Source organism: Poromitra crassiceps (genome assembly GCF_964638095.1).
Source record: "Poromitra crassiceps genome assembly, chromosome: 6".
Classification (NCBI taxonomy): Eukaryota; Metazoa; Chordata; class Actinopteri; order Beryciformes; family Melamphaidae; genus Poromitra; species Poromitra crassiceps.
In genome coordinates this window covers 54403584-54422151 of record NC_139627.1, presented here as the reverse complement: position 1 = coordinate 54422151, position 18568 = coordinate 54403584, and the positions used below count along the sequence as shown (strand labels likewise).

The 18568-nt window shown below is 48.6% G+C and overlaps 1 protein-coding gene across 1 annotated transcript in view; it reads left to right on the top strand.

Moving 5' to 3' along the window:
* LOC310777979 (calpain-2 catalytic subunit-like) overlaps nucleotides 1–18568 on the top strand; it is a 61091-nt gene that overhangs the window by 24134 nt on the left and 18389 nt on the right. Inside the window, exons 6-11 of the mRNA XM_083638309.1 lie at nucleotides 1831–2011; nucleotides 6261–6335; nucleotides 6602–6687; nucleotides 13411–13485; nucleotides 14035–14195; nucleotides 15478–15644. Of these exons, the coding sequence (XP_083494435.1) occupies nucleotides 1831–2011; nucleotides 6261–6335; nucleotides 6602–6687; nucleotides 13411–13485; nucleotides 14035–14195; nucleotides 15478–15644 (745 nt within the window). The remainder of the gene's footprint in view (nucleotides 1–1830; nucleotides 2012–6260; nucleotides 6336–6601; nucleotides 6688–13410; nucleotides 13486–14034; nucleotides 14196–15477; nucleotides 15645–18568) is intronic.

Below are 18568 nucleotides of genomic sequence, written 5' to 3'. Positions count from 1 at the left end.
GACAAACCCCTGATTTCATCATATCTCCTGAACCACACATGATAACACAGAAAATGTGATGTCTACCCCTATGTTTTCATGGTCAAGGATTACAATGACACCATATACAACATCATAAACTGTTCACATGAATAGTTAATGGTGAATTCAGTGGTGTTTTGAGAACGATACAATGCAATTAGTCCATGGGCCAATGGTGAAATCGGTACCACCTAAGGGGACCGTGCAATTTTTGTATTTTTGTCTTCCTACATGTCTCTAGTTTATATTTTGTTATGATAACCCTGCCAATCTGGTAGCTTATTGATAGTTATCACTCTGTAAAAAACCTACTCCCATATAAATGACAAAACCCTGATTTCTGTGTATTAGTCCAAATGATATGTGAAAATCATGTTGTGAAAAATGCCTCGTGGTGGCCATTTTAATTCCGCCATACTGTAAGCGAATTATGTAGTTTGCATATCATCTCCTGAACCACACATGATAACACAGAAAAGGTGATGTCTATCCCTATGTTTCCATGGTCAAGGATTACAATGATACCATATAGAACATCATAAACTGTTAAAGTAACTAATCAATGGTGAATGTAATGACGTGAGAAGGAAACCACAGTTTCTGATACCTGATGGTATAACCTCAATTCCATGACCTGGCTAAGATTTTTTGATGAGTAATTTGACTTCTATGGGCCTTTTGTTAAAATAGCCCCCAGGCCCCTCCCAAACATCCTGGGACTTTCTGCCAGATGGCCAAATCCAAGATGACCACTGGTGCAATCTTGAAAAATTTACTTTTGAACCAGAGCACCTAGAATAATGTATGAAGACACTTTTCGGTGTAAGTCAACCACAAAGAATCTGATTCTGACATCAGTTTAACATTCTGACATCATTTTGACCCAGAATTCCAAGATGGCTGCCATCCAGTAGCGTGAAAACTTAACTTTTGAATGGCAACATATACGTATGTGGTGTTTACCATTTTTAGAGTAAGGAAGGAGATTAACAATGGTGAATTATAGCTATTTTAATTGCAAATCCATGCCTACCAAACATGGTATAGTAATGACAATTATTGTGTTTTGAGGGTCATTTCATAATTATGTTAGTCTCGCTGGCCAGCCTCCCCTCCCTACCCTGGCTGCCGGATGTCTGCTCCCGGCTTATTACAAACTCTGTCATTGGCTCCGACCACATCAATCAGAGCAGGTTCCGCTCCCATGTGTGTCGCAAATACATAATACGCAAATACAAAAAATACATAATGGTCCTTTAGAGGGATCGCGATTGGACCTTCCGTTTCTTAGAAAATGTCAACTTTTCTCTGATTGGATCAAAATTGGCGCCGACCTCAAACTATCCAATGAGAGAATCGCTGAGTCTCTACGAGTTACGGTTGCGGAGATACGTCCGCCCAGCCTGCAGGACTACAGGAGAGAGATAGAGGACAGTGGGGGGTTGGGGGTTTCAAGTCACTGACCAAACACTCTATTTCAGTGATTGCTGTCAGAATATAGAGCCATTTAACACTTATTTGAACACAAAAACATCGCTGAATGCAGCTTTAACACTCGTATTCGTGTACAGTGTATTGGACTGCACTTGCAATGTTGTGACTTTGTCTTTTAGATATTTTTCCTATTTTCCTTTCATCTCTGAATATTGATATGACCACTACGCTGCATACCGACACTAAGACAAATGCCTCATACTGTATGTAATCTTGCATATTGTGGCCAATAAAAGTGATTCTGATTAAAACATGCATGAAATCGGTTGTTTTTGAAGCACCTATCAAAGTGTCATCATATCCACTGTGTGTTAGGGTGTGTGGCTCCTACACAGACATGAGTAACGGCACTCCCACAGAGGCTATGGTGGACTTCACCGGTGGAGTTCACATCTCTTACCAGCTGAAGAAAGCCCCTCCAGACCTGTGGCAGCTTATGGACAGAGCTACCCAATTCAAATACAAATCACTGATGGGGTGTGGCACACCTCAGGGGGTAAGCATAAACATCCCACACACTTCCAAGAAAGAAACACAAAAAAAGTGTTTTAATTACAAAGATAAAATGAGACGAGTGGTTACCGTTTAGTGAGCTAACTTTGCGAGTGCTGCTTTTAAACATCGAGTGAAAAGCTATAGGACAAATCAGCGTCACATCACCACAACAAAAAAGCATTTCCGGGTGCCACTGCAGCAGTTGGCTAGTATGAAATAAAGCTGAAAAGCTGTGCCAAACAAACGTTAATATCTCAAAAACAATCCATCACATTGCTTAGATTTTGACTTGAGAGAGCAGAGGTAGCTAAAGTGTCTCATGTATTATGGATCTAGTGTTAAAGTTGTGAGAACTGTTGCATGTTTTAAAATGTGTGAAGTTAGTAACTGCAATTTCTCAAACAGTACAAAAGATTAATTGAAGCTAAATTAAGACGATAGAGTCCTAAAAGTGGTGACTCGTTTAAAGTTTGAATGTGTCTAGCTCAGGGGTTCCCAAACTTTTCCGTCCAAGTACCACTACGTACCAAACCAAATTTCCCAGGGATACACCCCCCCCCCTCCAGGGAACCCCCCCCCCCCCCCCTCCAGGGATACACCCCCCCCCCCCCTCCAGGGATAACCCCCCCCCCTCCAGGGATAAACCCCCCCCCCCCTCCGCATAACATTTAATGTGCTGATTTAACCAGGCAATAGCAGCAGAAAGGCTAAATGACAATATAAGGCTAATAGCTGGTTCAAAACACACACACACACACATGCACACACGCACGCACGCACGCACGCACGCACGCACTAGGGATGTTCCTAGAATTTCTACTTCGATACCGATACCCAGGAAAATATCGATACTCGATACCATTTTCCATACCACGGAGGGGGGGATGATAACACATCAAGCGGCATAAAAAAATTACAAAGACAGATGGACGGACAGACAGATGCATGCTTCTCCATAATCTAGGCCCAATAAAACTAATTAAAAACTTTGACCTTACACAGCAGATTACCCCTGCTCTAGTCATCAGCCTATCAGAACACAGCAGATTACACCTGCTCTAGTCATCAGCCTATCAGAACACAGCAGATTACACCTGCTCTAGTCATCAGCCAAACAGAACACAGCAGATTACACCTGCTCTAGTCATCATGATTTTTCAGTTGCAAATGGGTATTGTATCCGTATCAAATTTTTTGTATTGACTTTTATCGATACTACCGATACTTTTGACAACCCTAACACACACACACACACACACACACACACACACACACACACACCTGTCAACATTAGGCTGTGAAAAAGAGGACACTTTTGAAAATGTTTTTTTTCCTCTGGAAAATTGAGCCTATATGTTTGGAGTGTTATTTAGCTACCTTCCTGATAAACTAGCATGACATGGTTAGTACAAATCGATTCCTTAGGTCTTCTAGTTTGATATACCAGAAACTTCACTCTGGCTTTAAAACTGAGCCTGCTGCAGCCTCTGAAACTAAATGTTCAAAAGTGGGATATTTCCCAAACATCACGATATTTCCGAAGAGTGTCACAATGCGGCTACTCCTCAGGGTTAATGTGTGTAAAAACTGTTTGTAAAAAAATATAATAATAAAGAATAAATGTGTAATTCTCTGGCGGACCACCAGGCGGAGCCCCATCCGCGGACCACAGTTTGGGAACCAATGGTCTAGCTTAAAGTATGAAGGAGCAGAGGTAGAATTCAAGGAGGGCATGTTTTATCCAAAGGGTATGGAAGATTCTCACTACGGGTGGTCGCGCTCCTCAAGACCATACAGAAGACCAACATCTCTACACCATCAAGACCATACAGAAGACCAACATCTCTACACCATCAAGACCATACAGAACACCAACATCTCTACACCATCAAGACCATACAGAAGACCAACATCTCTACACCATCAAGACCATACAGAAGACCAACATCTCTACACCATCAAGACCATACAGAAGACCAACATCTCTACACCATCAAGACCATACAGAAGACCAACATCTCTACACCATCAAGACCATACAGAAGACCAACATCTCTACACCATCAAGACCATAGAGAAGACCAACATCTCTACACCATCAAGACCATACAGAAGACCAACATCTCTACACCATCTGCCAAATGGGGTAGAGGATTGAAGCCTGTATGTGCATGTGGACAGAGCCTCATGGCAGGCAGGGATACACAGCACGCCTGCATTCCTTCCCTGTGTTTTTCCCCACGCTGTTCAAGCCATCGAACGAGTAGACGCTAAAACATCAATCGTTCAAGTGTATGAAAAATCTTCGTTAACGATATGGTGGACTTCCGGCCTGGTTGATAGGAAAAACTTTCCCAGGATTGGTGCCTATTTTCCGGATAAAGTAACAACTTTAGCCTCTTGACCTGGAGTTTCTATCGAGTGGTTGAATTGTCAACACACACGATATGGTGGAACCCGGAAGAGTCCACTTTCGGTGTTTGGGATGGTTTCACACTGAGCCAAGCCCCGGCTATGGCCCGCACCCTGCAGCTGAGACTGGCCGAGCGGACATACCGGCTATCACGGTTGGTTCACAGACTAGCACCTCTTGGCGTACTCCATGGGATAATGCGCCGCGGTGCTTGCTCTGTTATAATACACCCCGCGGCTATTGAGATAGCGGGGGTCACTCTATTGACACATGGCTAGTCCTACGGGACTAAGGTATACTTTCCTCCGGATTCCCACAGAGGCAACGAGGATATTGTTTGGCCTAGCCTCGCCCCGTACCCACGGCTAACGGGAGTTAGCCCGGGCTTGAGAAACCGGATGGATCCATGCCTTACAGCTCCAAGGCTGGAGCATTTTACAGGGCGGAGCCTTCCTTACCCACCATTAACGATGTGCGCTAAGTAGGAAGAGCTACTGGATGGTAGGATTTAGTGCTGCCTGGTCTCACCAGTTTGCGCTGAACTTTTTATTTTTCCTGATTTCCCCCCCATTTGTCCTTGTCCAATTTCCCCTGCTGGGGAAAACCGTAGACTAGCACCATGCTTCCTCCGACACATGCGCAGTTGCCAACCGCTTCGGTTCACCTGACAGTGGGGAGCTTCACCGGCAGGACATAGCACGTGGGAGGATCACAGTATTCTCACCACTTCCCTTCCACCCCAACCAGGTGCCCGACCGACCAGAGGAGGCGGTAGTGCAGCGACCAGGACACCCTCAATCTGGCTTCCCACCCGCAGACGGTGCCGCGTCTATGTGCCGACAGGCCGCAATGCCGATAGCCCACAAGCAGAACCAGCTGAGCGAGGCGGTGTGCAGTGTGTCGGTGGACCGGCTGGAGCTAAGCTCTCCCATCCCCCACGGCTAAACCTAACCTCCCCCCACGCTTAAACCTAACCTCCCCCAGACCCTAACCCTAACCTCTCCCACCCCCACACCTAAACCTAACCTCCCACAGACCCTAACCCTAAACCTAACCTCTCCCACCCCCCACGCCTAAACCTAACCTCCCACAGACCCTAACCCTAAACCTAACCTCTCCCACCCCCCACGCCTAAACCTAAGGTCGGCATTGCGGGTGGTCGGCATAGCGGTTGGACCCCCCGCAGACACAGCCAATCATGGTTGTATGGATGGCCGACCAAGCCGGAGGTAACACGGGAGCGCAAACCTGCGACCCTCGTGTTGGTAGTTGGGGCTAAACTTTAACCACCGACCCACCTCGCCTCCCCAGGCTCCAACTCTCAGCCAAGTGAACCTAATCTGTGTCCTGGTTTGTGACGTTCTAGCAGTGCTAATAGGTCGCTGGTCAGGGGCTTGTGTTAGTAAACACTAACATGATCGCCTACAAGCGGAATGCTTGTTGGTTAAATGGTTGATGACGATGCTAGCTAGCTCTTAGCACCGGACAACCGCCCCCCTTCCCCCCCTCTCTGCTAGCCCTCGAGCTTAGCGAGGGGAGAGCGGGCTGCCCTTGGTTTGACTCTCAGTGAAAATACTCGCAACACAGAGGAGCTGTGCTGTTTTGGTCAACTCTGGGAGCCCCTTTCATATTCTGAACGAACCCCAGCAGGTATGTGTTAGCTACGCTGCTTGTGGGTCGAGACGTTATTGAGCACGGCGCTGAGCTAGCCAGCATTAACCAGCAGCCCCCTCTATTAACATCTCTGAGCCTGGTCTGACCCACATTAGAGCTGGGAATTGAATTAAATAAGAATCTGTAGCAGACATCTGTAACAATACATATCTGTGTCTTGTAGGAGACATCTGCCAACAATGAATTACCCAACGGATTGGTGCAAGGCCATGCCTATACTGTCACTGGTGTCTATCAGGTAATCGCCTATATTTGCATTATTGTTGTATAATTTCATTACTTTATTAATTAAAATTCTCTCATGATGATCCTAAAATGCAGCTTATGCTCAATTTCTTAAGTTTTCACTTGAAGTGCAAATCATTTGTAGAATCATTTATGTGACTGGGTACAGTATGTTATTGACATCAAATTTTGCCTTGAGCTAATCGGATTTGGTGATTCATTTATGGCAAGCAAGGTGATGCTTTCTTCACTGATGATAGCATGTTGATTTCTGGTCAGGTGATGAGCCAGGGGAAAGCAGTCAAGCTAGTTCGTTTGTTCAACCCCTGGGGCCAAGGAGAGTGGAAGGGGGACTGGAGCGATCAGTAAGAACTTCTCCCAATCAGTGATTGTTGAACTAAGCACTTACTCTGATTCCTTTTTGTAGACAATGAAATACTGAGATAAAAAAAATACAGTGCAAACTCCTAACATCAACATTTATTTTGACAAGTATGCATGGCACAGTCCCTAAACATGTTGTACAGTCTCTTAGAATGTAATTGTATTGCTGGCTGTATGATCCTCTGGGAGTCTGTCTTACTGTAAACCATCTGGGAGTCTGTCTTACTGTAAATGGGAATATAGGGCTGTGGGAACATAGCGCTGTGGGAATATAGGGCTGTGGGAACATAGAGCTGTGGGAACATAGAGCTGTGGGAACATAGGGCTGTAGGAACATAGCGCTGTGGGAATATAGAGCTGTGGGAACATAGCGCTGTGGGAATATAGAGCTGTGGGAACATAGCGCTGTGGGAACATAGAGCTGTGGGAACATAGAGCTGTGGGAATATAGAGCTGTGGGAACATAGAGCTGTGGGAACATAGAGCTGTGGGAACATAGAGCTGTGGGAACATAGAGCTGTGGGAATATAGAGCTGTGGGAATATAGGGCTGTGGGAACATAGGGCTGTAGGAACATAGCGCTGTGGGAATATAGAGCTGTGGGAACATAGCGCTGTGGGAATATAGAGCTGTGGGAACATAGAGCTGTGGGAACATAGAGCTGTGGGAACATAGAGCTGTGGGAACATAGAGCTGTGGGAATATAGAGCTGTGGGAACATAGGGCTGTAGGAACATAGCGCTGTGGGAATATAGAGCTGTGGGAACATAGCGCTGTGGGAATATAGAGCTGTGGGAACATAGAGCTGTGGGAACATAGAGCTGTGGGAACATAGAGCTGGGGGAACATAGAGCTGAGGGAACATAGGGCTGTGGGAACATAGAGCTGTGGGAACATAGAGCTGAGGGAACATAGGGCTGTGGGAACATAGAGCTGAGGGAACATAGGGCTGTGGGAACATAGAGCTGAGGGAACATAGGGCTGTGGGAACATAGAGCTGTGGGAACATAGAGCTGAGGGAACATAGGGCTGTGGGAACATAGAGCTGTGGGAACATAGAGCTGTGGGAACATAGAGCTGTGGGAACATAGAGCTGTGGGAACATAGAGCTGTGAGAACATAGAGCTGAGGGAACATAGGGCTGTGGGAACATAGAGCTGTGGGAACATAGAGCTGTGGGAACATAGGGCTGTGGGAACATAGAGCTGTGGGAACATAGAGCTGGGGGAACATAGAGCTGGGGGAACATAGGGCTGTAGGAACATAGCGCTGTGGGAATATGTTAGGATGACGTCATCATTCCTACGTTGACGTCGTCATTCCTACTATGATGTCATCGATCACTGATGATGTCATGATCCACCTGTGATCCACCTGTGTCTCCACCAAGTGTCTCAATCATGCCTTCCGATGGCCTCGCTGGTGATGTCATAACACATGTGATGTCATAACACAGGTGATGTCATATTCGGGTCTATAAGGGCCTGCTCCTGCAGGCCTTGGCTAGTGATTCATAAATTCTCATCAAGGCCCTATGTTCCCACAGCTCTATGTTCCCACAGCTCTATGTTCCCACAGCCCTATGTTCCCTCAGCTCTATGTTCTCACAGCTCTATGTTCCCACAGCTCTATGTTCCCACAGCTCTATGTTCCCCCAGCTCTATGTTCCCACAGCTCTATGTTCCCACAGCTCTATGTTCCCACAGCCCTATGTTCCCTCAGCTCTATGTTCCCACAGCTCTATGTTCCCACAGCCCTATGTTCCCTCAGCTCTATGTTCCCACAGCCCTATGTTCCCTCAGCTCTATGTTCCCACAGCCGCTGCTGTGCCTCTGCTGCCGGCAACCATGGCAGTCACCCCGCCGCCGGTGGCCGCCACTCGGTCACCCAGGACCACCTTCACGTTGCCGCGTTACGGCGGTAGCACACCTTTAGAGCCATACCTGGCGCAAGTAAGCCTGGCGGCGTTGAACAACAACTGGAGTGCCCAGGAAACTGCTGTTCACGTTGCCCTAGTGCTAGAAGGTAACGCGCTGCAGGTGCTACTCGACCTAACGCCAACGGAGCAGCTGGACTACCAGACGTTAGCTGCGGCACTAGAACGGAGATTTGGTAAACAAGTTTCCACGGACAGCATGCGAGAGCAGATGAATCGCCGCCGTCGCCAAGAAGGGGAGACGTTGGGGAATTACGCAGCTGATGTGTGCCTATTCGCACACCGCGGTTACCCCACCTTCGATCCAGTGGCACGTGAGGAGTTAGCCTTAAGTGCCTTCATCCAGGGGGTTACCCCAGAGAGACTGAGAGAGCACCTACGCATCATGGCACCGATAAATTTCAGTGCTGCACTGAAGGAGGCAGAAAGAGTGGAGACGGTGATGGCACCACGCTATCAGGGGGGGCCGGAGGTCGACTTGGGTCGGGCTGAGTTTCTGAGTTTGAGGGCCGAAGTCGAAAGGCTCAAGTTCTTGATCCCGGCCGGGGGAGCTCGGTCCGGCCAAGAGACGCCCACCCGCACCGCAGATACCGTTCCTCGCCCTGCCCCTGCCTTTGCCGCTGCCCTCCCCTCTCGATCGGGCAGGGACCACGTCCCCCCTGAGGAAAGACAACGCCGTATCCACGACAACCTCTGCCATTATTGTGGTTTGCCGGACCATATGCTCGAGGACTGCCCCACCTGCCCGAAAAGACACAAGGCACCAAAAGACTAGGCTCAGTAGCCGTTGGGCAGATGCTACTGAGCCAGACCGACTGCGCACCTCTGCCCGTATCGTCGTTTGATTGCACCCTCTCCTGGCGGGGTCGGCCCCTTGCCCTCCCGGCCTTCGTCGACTCGGGGGCGGAGGGGTGCTTCTTGGACCGCGGTATTGTTACTCGACTGGGCGTGGGGACCGTCCCACTTTCCCCCGCCCTTGAGGCCATAACCCTCGGGGGCCAGCGCTTCGCCCAGATTACTGAAAGAACCATGCCAGTTGACCTTCGCTTTTCTGGGAACCATCGGGAGACAATTCACTTCCACGTGACTGACTGTCCCAACACTCCCGTGGTCCTCGGCCGCCCCTGGTTAAACCTGCACAAACCCTTCCTCCAATGGTCCCCAGGTAAGGGCAAGGTGGTCTCGTGGAGCCCCTATTGCCATGCAAATTGCCTGGTCGCCACGCTCTCTCCGGCTTCCCCTGCACCGGTGTCGGCTGCGGCTCCCACGGATCTGTCGTCCGTTCCCATGGTTTACCATGATTTGGCCCCGGTGTTCGGGAAGGAGCATACGCTGTCCCTCCCTCCCCACCGGCCGTTTGATTGCCCTGTTGACCTTAAGGCCGGGGCAACCTTTCCCCGGAGCCGGCTATACAACCTCTCCCGCCCTGAGCAGGAGTCCATGAGGACCTACATCCGTGACTCCTTGGCTGCGGGCATCATTAGGCCCTCGTCGTCCCCGATGGCCGCTGGGTTTTTCTTTGTGGGGAAGAAGGATGGGACCCTCAGACCATGCATTGATTTCCGAGGGTTGAACGACATCACGGTGAAGAACACATACCCCCTGCCACTCATTAGCTCTGCCTTCCCACCCCTTCATGGCTCCAAGATATTCTCCAAACTTGATCTAAGGAATGCCTACCACCTTGTCCGCATTAGGGAGGGGGACGAGTGGAAGACGGCCTTCAACACTTCCCTTGGCCATTTTGAGTACCTGGTTATGCCTTTCGGGCTTACTAACGCCCCCGCCGTCTTCCAGGCTCTCATAAATGACATTCTGAGGGATATGATCGGCCTCTTCGTGTTTGTCTACTTGGATGACATCCTCATCTTCTCTCAGGATTTTGACGACCATCAACAACATGTCCGCCTAGTGCTCCAACGGCTGTTGGAGAACAGCCTCTTCGTCAAGGCTGAGAAGTGTGAATTTCATGCTTCCACTGTGTCCTTCCTCGGATATGTGATTGCCGAAGGTGAGTTGCACATGGATCCCGCCAAGGTCGCGGCTGTGGCGGATTGGCCTGAACCCTCTACCTTGAAACAGCTTCAACGGTTCCTTGGGTTTGCCAATTTTTATCGACGATTTGTCCGCAACTACGGCAGTGTGGCTTCCCCTCTTACCGCCCTCACCTCCACCTCTACTCCGTTTCGGTGGACCCCCCTGGCCAAGACTGCTTTTAGCGAGCTCAAACGCCGTTTCTCTACAGCTCCCGTGCTCTCCCAACCTGACCCAGAACTGCAGTTCATCGTTGAGGTTGATGCCTCAGAGACTGGAATTGGGGCTGTTCTCTCTCAACGCTCTCCTGGAGATCATAAGGTCCATCCTTGCGCCTTTTTCTCGTGTAAGCTTTCACCCGCTGAAGCCAATTATAACGTCGGCGATCGTGAGCTGCTGGCAGTTAAGTCAGCTCTTGAGGAGTGGCGCCATTGGCTGGAGGGTTCCAAGCTCCCGTTCGTCGTGTGGACGGACCACAAGAACCTGGCCTACATCCAGGCCGCTAAGAGATTGAATTCCCGGCAGGCCAGGTGGACCCTGTTTTTCGGGAGGTTCAACTTCACCTTAACTTACCGACCGGGTTCTAAGAACGTCAAGCCAGACGCCCTGTCCCGCCAGTTCTCTGCTGACATACGGGCTGAGCCCGAACCCGTGTTGCCTGCGGCCTGTTTTGTGGCCGCGGTAACGTGGGAGATTGAATCGCGTGTCCGTCTAGCCCTACAGGGACAGCCTGACCAAAAGGGGGTCCCGCCGGGACGTCTATTCGTTCCTGACTCCGCCCGTTCTGTGGTTCTTCTGTGGGGCCACTCGACGCGGCTTACTTGTCACCCTGGGGTTAGACGGACCCTTGCCTTCATCCGCAGGCGCTTCTGGTGGCCCGCCATGGAGGGGGATACTAGGGAGTTCGTCGCCGCTTGCCCGGTCTGCGCCCGAAACAAGACTTCGACTAAACCCTCGTCAGGCCTTCTCCGCCCCCTTCCTATACCTCGTCGCCCTTGGTCTCATATGGCCATGGACTTTATAACCGGACTCCCCCCATCCGATGGGAACACCGTCATCTTGACCGTCATTGACAGATTCTCTAAGTGGGCTCATTTTATTCCACTTCCTAAACTCCCGTCCTCCAAGGAGACGGCGGACCTCTTGGTTTTACACGTGTACCGGGCACATGGCATTCCGTCTGACATTGTGTCCGATCGGGGGCCCCAGTTCATTTCTCAGGTTTGGAAGGCCTTCTGTACGGCTCTTGGCACGACTGTCAGCCTCTCGTCGGGTTATCACCCGCAGACTAATGGCCAAGCCGAGAGGGTCAACCAGGAGTTGGAGACCATGCTGCGTTGCACCACAGCTGCTGACCCCTCCCACTGGAGTGCCCAGTTGCCGTGGGTTGAGTACGCCCACAACACGCACCCCAACGCCTCTTCCGGCATGTCTCCCTTTGAATGCTGCTTCGGTTTTCAGCCGCCCTTGTTCCCCTCCCAGGAGGAGGAGGTTGCGGTGCCTTCCATGCAGACACATTTGCGCCGTTGCCGTCGCACGTGGAAGAGGGCTCGCGCATCACGATTACGTTCCTCTGCCAAGACGCAAGCCCAGGCTAACCGCCGCCACACACCGGCCCCAGCCTATGCACCGGGTCAGAGAGTGTGGCTCTCGTCTCGGAACGTTCCCTTGAAGGTTGAGTCAAGGAAGCTTGCGCCCCGTTTTATCGGGCCTTTTGTTATTGAGCGGGTTGTGAACCCTGCGGCTGTCCGCTTGGTTCTACCTGCTTCTCTCCGTCGCATCAACCATACCTTCCACGTATCCCAGGTCAAGCCGGTGCACTCTAGTCCCTTGTGCCCTCCTGCGGCGGCCCCCCCGCCGCCTCGGTTAATCGACGACCACCCTGCCTACACGGTCCGGCGGCTGTTGGACAGGCGACGCAGGGGTCGTGGGTGGATTGGGAGGGGTACGGCCCCGAGGAACGCAGTTGGGTTCCCCGCCGGTTCATCCTTGACGCTGCGCTCATTCGGGATTTCCTTGCGGCTGATCGGGCGCCGGGTGACGCCCGTTGAGGGGAGGGTACTGTTAGGATGACGTCATCATTCCTACGTTGACGTCGTCATTCCTACTATGATGTCATCGATCACTGATGCTGTCATGATCCACCTGTGATCCACCTGTGTCTCCACCAAGTGTCTCAATCATGCCTTCCGATGGCCTCGCTGGTGATGTCATAACACATGTGATGTCATAACACAGGGGATGTCATATTCGGGTCTATAAGGGCCTGCTCCTGCAGGCCTTGGCTAGTGATTCATAAATTCTCATCAAGGATCATACCAATCTCTGCAATCTCTGCAACCGTTCCCAAAACCTCGAACAGTGCAGCCCCAGCCATCAAGTTCCACAACACCCCAGCTTCATCAACTACCCGCGAATAGATCCACATGTCTAACACCGGTCCTGACAGAATATAGAGCTGTGGGAACATAGCGCTGTGGGAATATAGAGCTGTGGGAACATAGAGCTGTGGGAACATAGAGCTGTGGGAACATAGAGCTGGGGGAACATAGAGCTGAGGGAACATAGGGCTGTGGGAACATAGAGCTGTGGGAACATAGGGCTGTGGGAACATAGACACGCTTGTTTCCACACCAACAAACAAAGCAGATAATCTTCACGTCACAATATGCATACTCGGAGGAGAAAGTTAAATTATTAATCTAATTATCTCCTTTACATTTTGTCTTCCAAGGTCTCCTCTGTGGGAAACTGTGAGTCCTGACGATCGGAAAATGTGCTTTCGACGGGCTGATAACGGAGAGTTTTGGTAAGCGTGGTGAAATAAAACTCAAGTTAAACCTAACTGACCCTTATATCTAACACACACAAATGTGCAACATGTTTTCTGCAACAACCAACACACACACATGCACACACACACGCACGCACGCACACACACACACACACACACACACACACACACACACACACACACACACACACACAGCGCTAATGCTATGGAAACACAAGGAAAACAACAACACCTTGCTTGCATATGTGTGCACACCCCTCTATCAGCTATTGTCTCAATCAATAGGTTTTCATTGAAAACGTTTTCAAACTATTTAAAATTAACGATTCCTTTTCCACCGTACAATTCATTTATCTAATGCTTTTCTACCATTTTTGTGCCACTTTTTTTTTCTTTTCTTTTTTTATAGACCCCATGCAGCCAGTTCAAAATAATGCAATTAAAGTCACACCCAAAAAAAAACATCAAATCATTTTCATTAATTTCATGAATTCAGTATTCAGTACAATTTGTTAATTGCTTAAAAGTAAAATTGAATTATTGACAATAATGTGTGTTCAATAGGATGACCATGGAAGACTTCTGTAACTTCTATTCAGAGCTTGACATCTGCTCTCTGTGCCCCGACCTCCTTGATGGAGAATCCTCTTGCCATTGGAAGTCCTCCTTGTATGAAGGCAGATGGGTTGCAGGGATCACTGCTGGAGGATGCTCAAATTATCCTGGTACTTAAACAATATCTGATATCGAATTTAAAACAAGGACTTGTGCATTTTGTTGTATATTTGTTGTACTTTTAGGGATGATTTTGGCAGGGGAGGGATAACACCCATTTCATCAGTCTAATACTGTATTCCATTTAAACTGGGAGCTTGGGATTTCACGGTTGAGTGACGACACACCCGAGTTGTCGGCGTTCCATTTAATTGGGAAAGCAGCCAGGGTTAGCTCTAGCCAGGGTTAGCTCTAGCGGCTAGCCATTGTTAGCAATAACAGTTGATAACGATGCATTTTGCGGTATTTCACGCATACAAACACCGTACATCTCCACACAGATAGAAGTTAGTACTGTGTGTACAACTGATTTAATGAGACACAACAAAGACAGAAGTGCTAATAAACAATATTTACTATGATTTTAACTACTGTTGAAGTGTGGAGCAGCCATCTTGGATTTTTGAGATTGGGGCTGGGTGAGAGGCTCCCCTGAATTCGGCAGAGAAAATCCAAGGACAGGTGATGTCACATGGGGAGTTCATGACCTTTGAACCGTGAAATCCACAGCTCCCAGTTGAAATGGAATGCAGCATAAATCACAAATAAGGCTGCAACAGAGAAGAGTCCCATCCCCAGTGATTGTCACCAATAGATTTGCCCTATTTACCCATTTAATTTCAGGTGTCAGGTATGGATACTTGTGATAACTCAGCTTGATGCAAAACTTAAGAGCAAAAGGCACCGCTTGCCCCTCCTTCATTACCACCACTGAGGTGCCCTTGAGCAAGGCCCTTAACCCCAACCACTCCAGTGGAGCTGCTCAGTGGCCAGCAGATCAGGCTGTGGTTGTACTGGTCAGCTTCCAGGTGTGAATGTGTGTGAATGTGAACAGGGCGCTCCTGAAAAAGAGAGCATTCCTCTCAGTGAGACTCCCCCTGTATAAATTAAGTTAAAAAAATATATAAAAGTCTCTCGGCTGCCACTTGGGGTCGAAAAGTGCAAATGTACTTGGTGCAGCTAGTCAAATGACAGCCATTTGTAGAAGCTATAGAGTTGCAGGCACCGGAGAATTCTACGCTATAGAGTCTACCAATGTAAATATTCTAAACATTTAAAGGAATACTTTGGATTTTTTTTAGCTACTTGCGGACAGTCAGTGTACTACACACAGTACAGACAGTCAGTGTACTACACACAGTACAGACAGTCAGTGTACTACACACAGTACATTGGACACCATGCAGACTGCAGGGTGAGCTGCAGGCTTCACCCTACCTCTTTGGCTTTCAGACAGCTTCTGGACAAACCCACAGTTTCGGGTCAAGATTGAAAAAATGGATGAAGACTGTTCTGAGAAACGGGCTGACAAGAACATGCTGGTGTCTCTCATGCAAAAGCCTGACAAGAGACACAGAAACCTGGTCAAACATCTCCCTATCGGTTTCGCAATATACGAGGTAGCTATTACCCTTTAAAGAAGCTACTGTGACCTTATTGTTGCACTCATGTGGAAGCTGTCACTTTAGCGAAGTATGAGGGACTTAATGTAATTGACCTTCTCTAACCCATTGATACCTGATGCAGCATTTGCGTGTATATCCCTCATTTGTGTGTGTATCCCTTTAAGACCGCAAACCGCGTCAACGCGGTTCGCGGTCTTAAAGGGATGCTGCATCAGGTATCAATGGGCTAATGTTCATAAGAACACAAATACGGTAGCTGAATATGAGCATCAGTCCAGAATGTGCCCTCACCACATTTTCTTATGCTAGGCTTTCCAAGTGTATTCAATTGTTAAATTTGATTCGATGACGTTTTTTAAGAATAGGCTGTAACCTCTTGAGCCTGTTTAGCTCATTAAACAATTGATCGGTCTCACAAATGTATCTAGTTTTTGAAAGGACCATAGACTATCACAAGTGAGTGGACAGTCCCAGTAAACAGAAGGTCACAGTCAAGGGACAGTCAAAGTCTTTGTATGTATTCACTTGAAAAAAATATTTGAACTAATTGTCCGTTCCCCAAACATGAACTAATTTTATCTTTCATTTTTTCCAAGGTGCCTGAAAAAGTAAGTCCCCCCTTTTTTTTTCATTATAAACCACAATTGCTTGTGACACATTTGACACAGTGCACATCCCTCAGCTACAGTACATGATGTCCAGTTGAAGTCAGGGGTTTACATAGCCTACACTTATGTTGTCATTCAAAGTATGTATTTTTTTACTAACCACTCCACAGATTTCATGTTAACAAAATATAGTTTAGCAAGTCGGTCATCTACTTTGTGCATGACACAAGTAGTTTTTCCAACAAGTGTTTACAGACAGATTATTAGTGGCCGGGCCAGCGAAGCGGCCAGGCCACTTCTTGTATTTGCCTTTTTTTTTCTTCCTCCCGGGAAGTTCGACTTCCCATGGATGAAAACTAACCAAACTTTGCACAAAGGTCCAGTCCCATGCCAAACGTCTTTGACACAAATTTGGGGCCAATAGTCCTAACGGTGGCACTACAGCGACCGTCTAAAGTTTAAAACTTAAAAAATTCATAAAAAATCAGGCATACGTGCTACGGCTTTGCAACTTTCACCGAAATGTGCGCCTAAATGAGGGGAAGCTTTTGTACAATGCAACCTATGGCCAATTATGAAGTCTAAAGACCGCAAAACTGCAAAAACTGCACAAACGAATTAAACCCTACTCCTCCCACATTTTTTCTTCAAACGACACCAAACTTCAGTATCTGCATCGTTAGACTGTTCTACACAAAAGTATCAAACCAGATTTTCGATCGGTCAAAAATTGAGCCCACAGTGCATCAAAACGTTGAATTCTGGCCCCTTGTATAGCCTAATTACCTTAATTTCCTATGGCAATTAGGTTGTATTTGTGATGTCATCAGTCAGTCAAGCAATTGTGATGCCATCACTGATGTCACTCGAGCAATTGTGATGTCATAATAGCTCAAAGCCTTGAGACTTGCCCAGCCACGACCCATTGCTGCGCAGCAGCCACTTTTTTGGCGCGTAATAACTCCCACAATTTCTGCGCCACATAGACATGCCCGAACTCAAAACATGCGGGTTATTGAGGACAGGTGTGCTATGACTTTTCTAAGGGTTTGGTCAAGCGGTTTGGCACTTCTTTTGAATGGACCCAGACCCGGCCGGGTCCGGGTCGGAACCTCGGGTATTCGGGGGGTCGGGCATACCCGAAGACCTCTAGCTCAAAGCCTTGAGACATGCCCGGCCACGACCCATTGCTGCGCAGCAGCTATAATTTCACTTATAATTCACTATAGAGAGCCAAAGTTGACATCACTTCCTGCTTACAGCATGCGTACCAGAGGCACATGGGACACGTTAGCCCTGAAGCCTTTCTGTCAGAGGCACATGGGACACGTTAGCCCTGAAGCCTTTCTGTCAGAGGCACATGGGACACGTTAGCCCTGAAGCCTTTCTGTCAGAGGCACATGGGACACGTTAGCCCTGAAGCCTTTCTGTCAGAGGCACATGGGACACGTTAGCCCTGAAGCCTTTCTGTCAGAGGCACATGGGACACGTTAGCCCTGAAGCCTTTCTGTCACAAAACCATGACACAGAACAGAGGAATCGCCACACAACTCTTCAAACATGTTTCATTGCATTTTTGGCCAGCGCAAGGCACAGCCCTATATTTGGCTTTGTCCAGGGGCAATTTGCGTGCCACTTCTGTTGAGTCATGTGAGCTGCACACCAATCCGAGGACACGCTGCGAGCCTTTTGGTGGGACGGCCAATCAGGAACGCCGCTGGCAAAAGAGTAGTGGCTGCCATGGGCTGCCTCTGAGTGAAATGTTCTGTGTTCTCTCCTGTTTCTAAATATTACTGAATTGTTTGGTTTGACCAAGTAAAACAATTTATATTGTGTCATTGTAGGACATTTCTGGAAACTAAAAGGAGTATGAAAATCCCTTGGGACGCATGCTGAAGCAGGAAGTGACGTGGCTCACAATTCCACTGTGTCAGAAGTTAAGTTGACTGTGCGTTTAAACAGCGTTTTAATGACTTCAACCTAATGCGGAAAAAATGCTACAGCATCAAAGCTCTCGCCGAAGGCCCTGAGGGCTGCGCCGCGGCTGGCGAGCCTGCGGGCGCAGCTGGCGTGCAGCTCCCTGAAAATGCGACTCGCCGCAGCTGACGTGAGCAGTGCAAGTTTAATATAACAAGATTATCAGGCCGCTGCGCAGCCAAATCTAGTTTGCTGGGACTCCGGCCCAGTATTGCCTTGTGTGTGTAAGGTATCGGTAGGTAGGTGGTGCTATGCCGAATTGCACGAAATTCGGCACTGAACTCTTTCAGGTGCCCCTAAGCACACTGCCCAAGTTTGAAGTCGATCGGACAA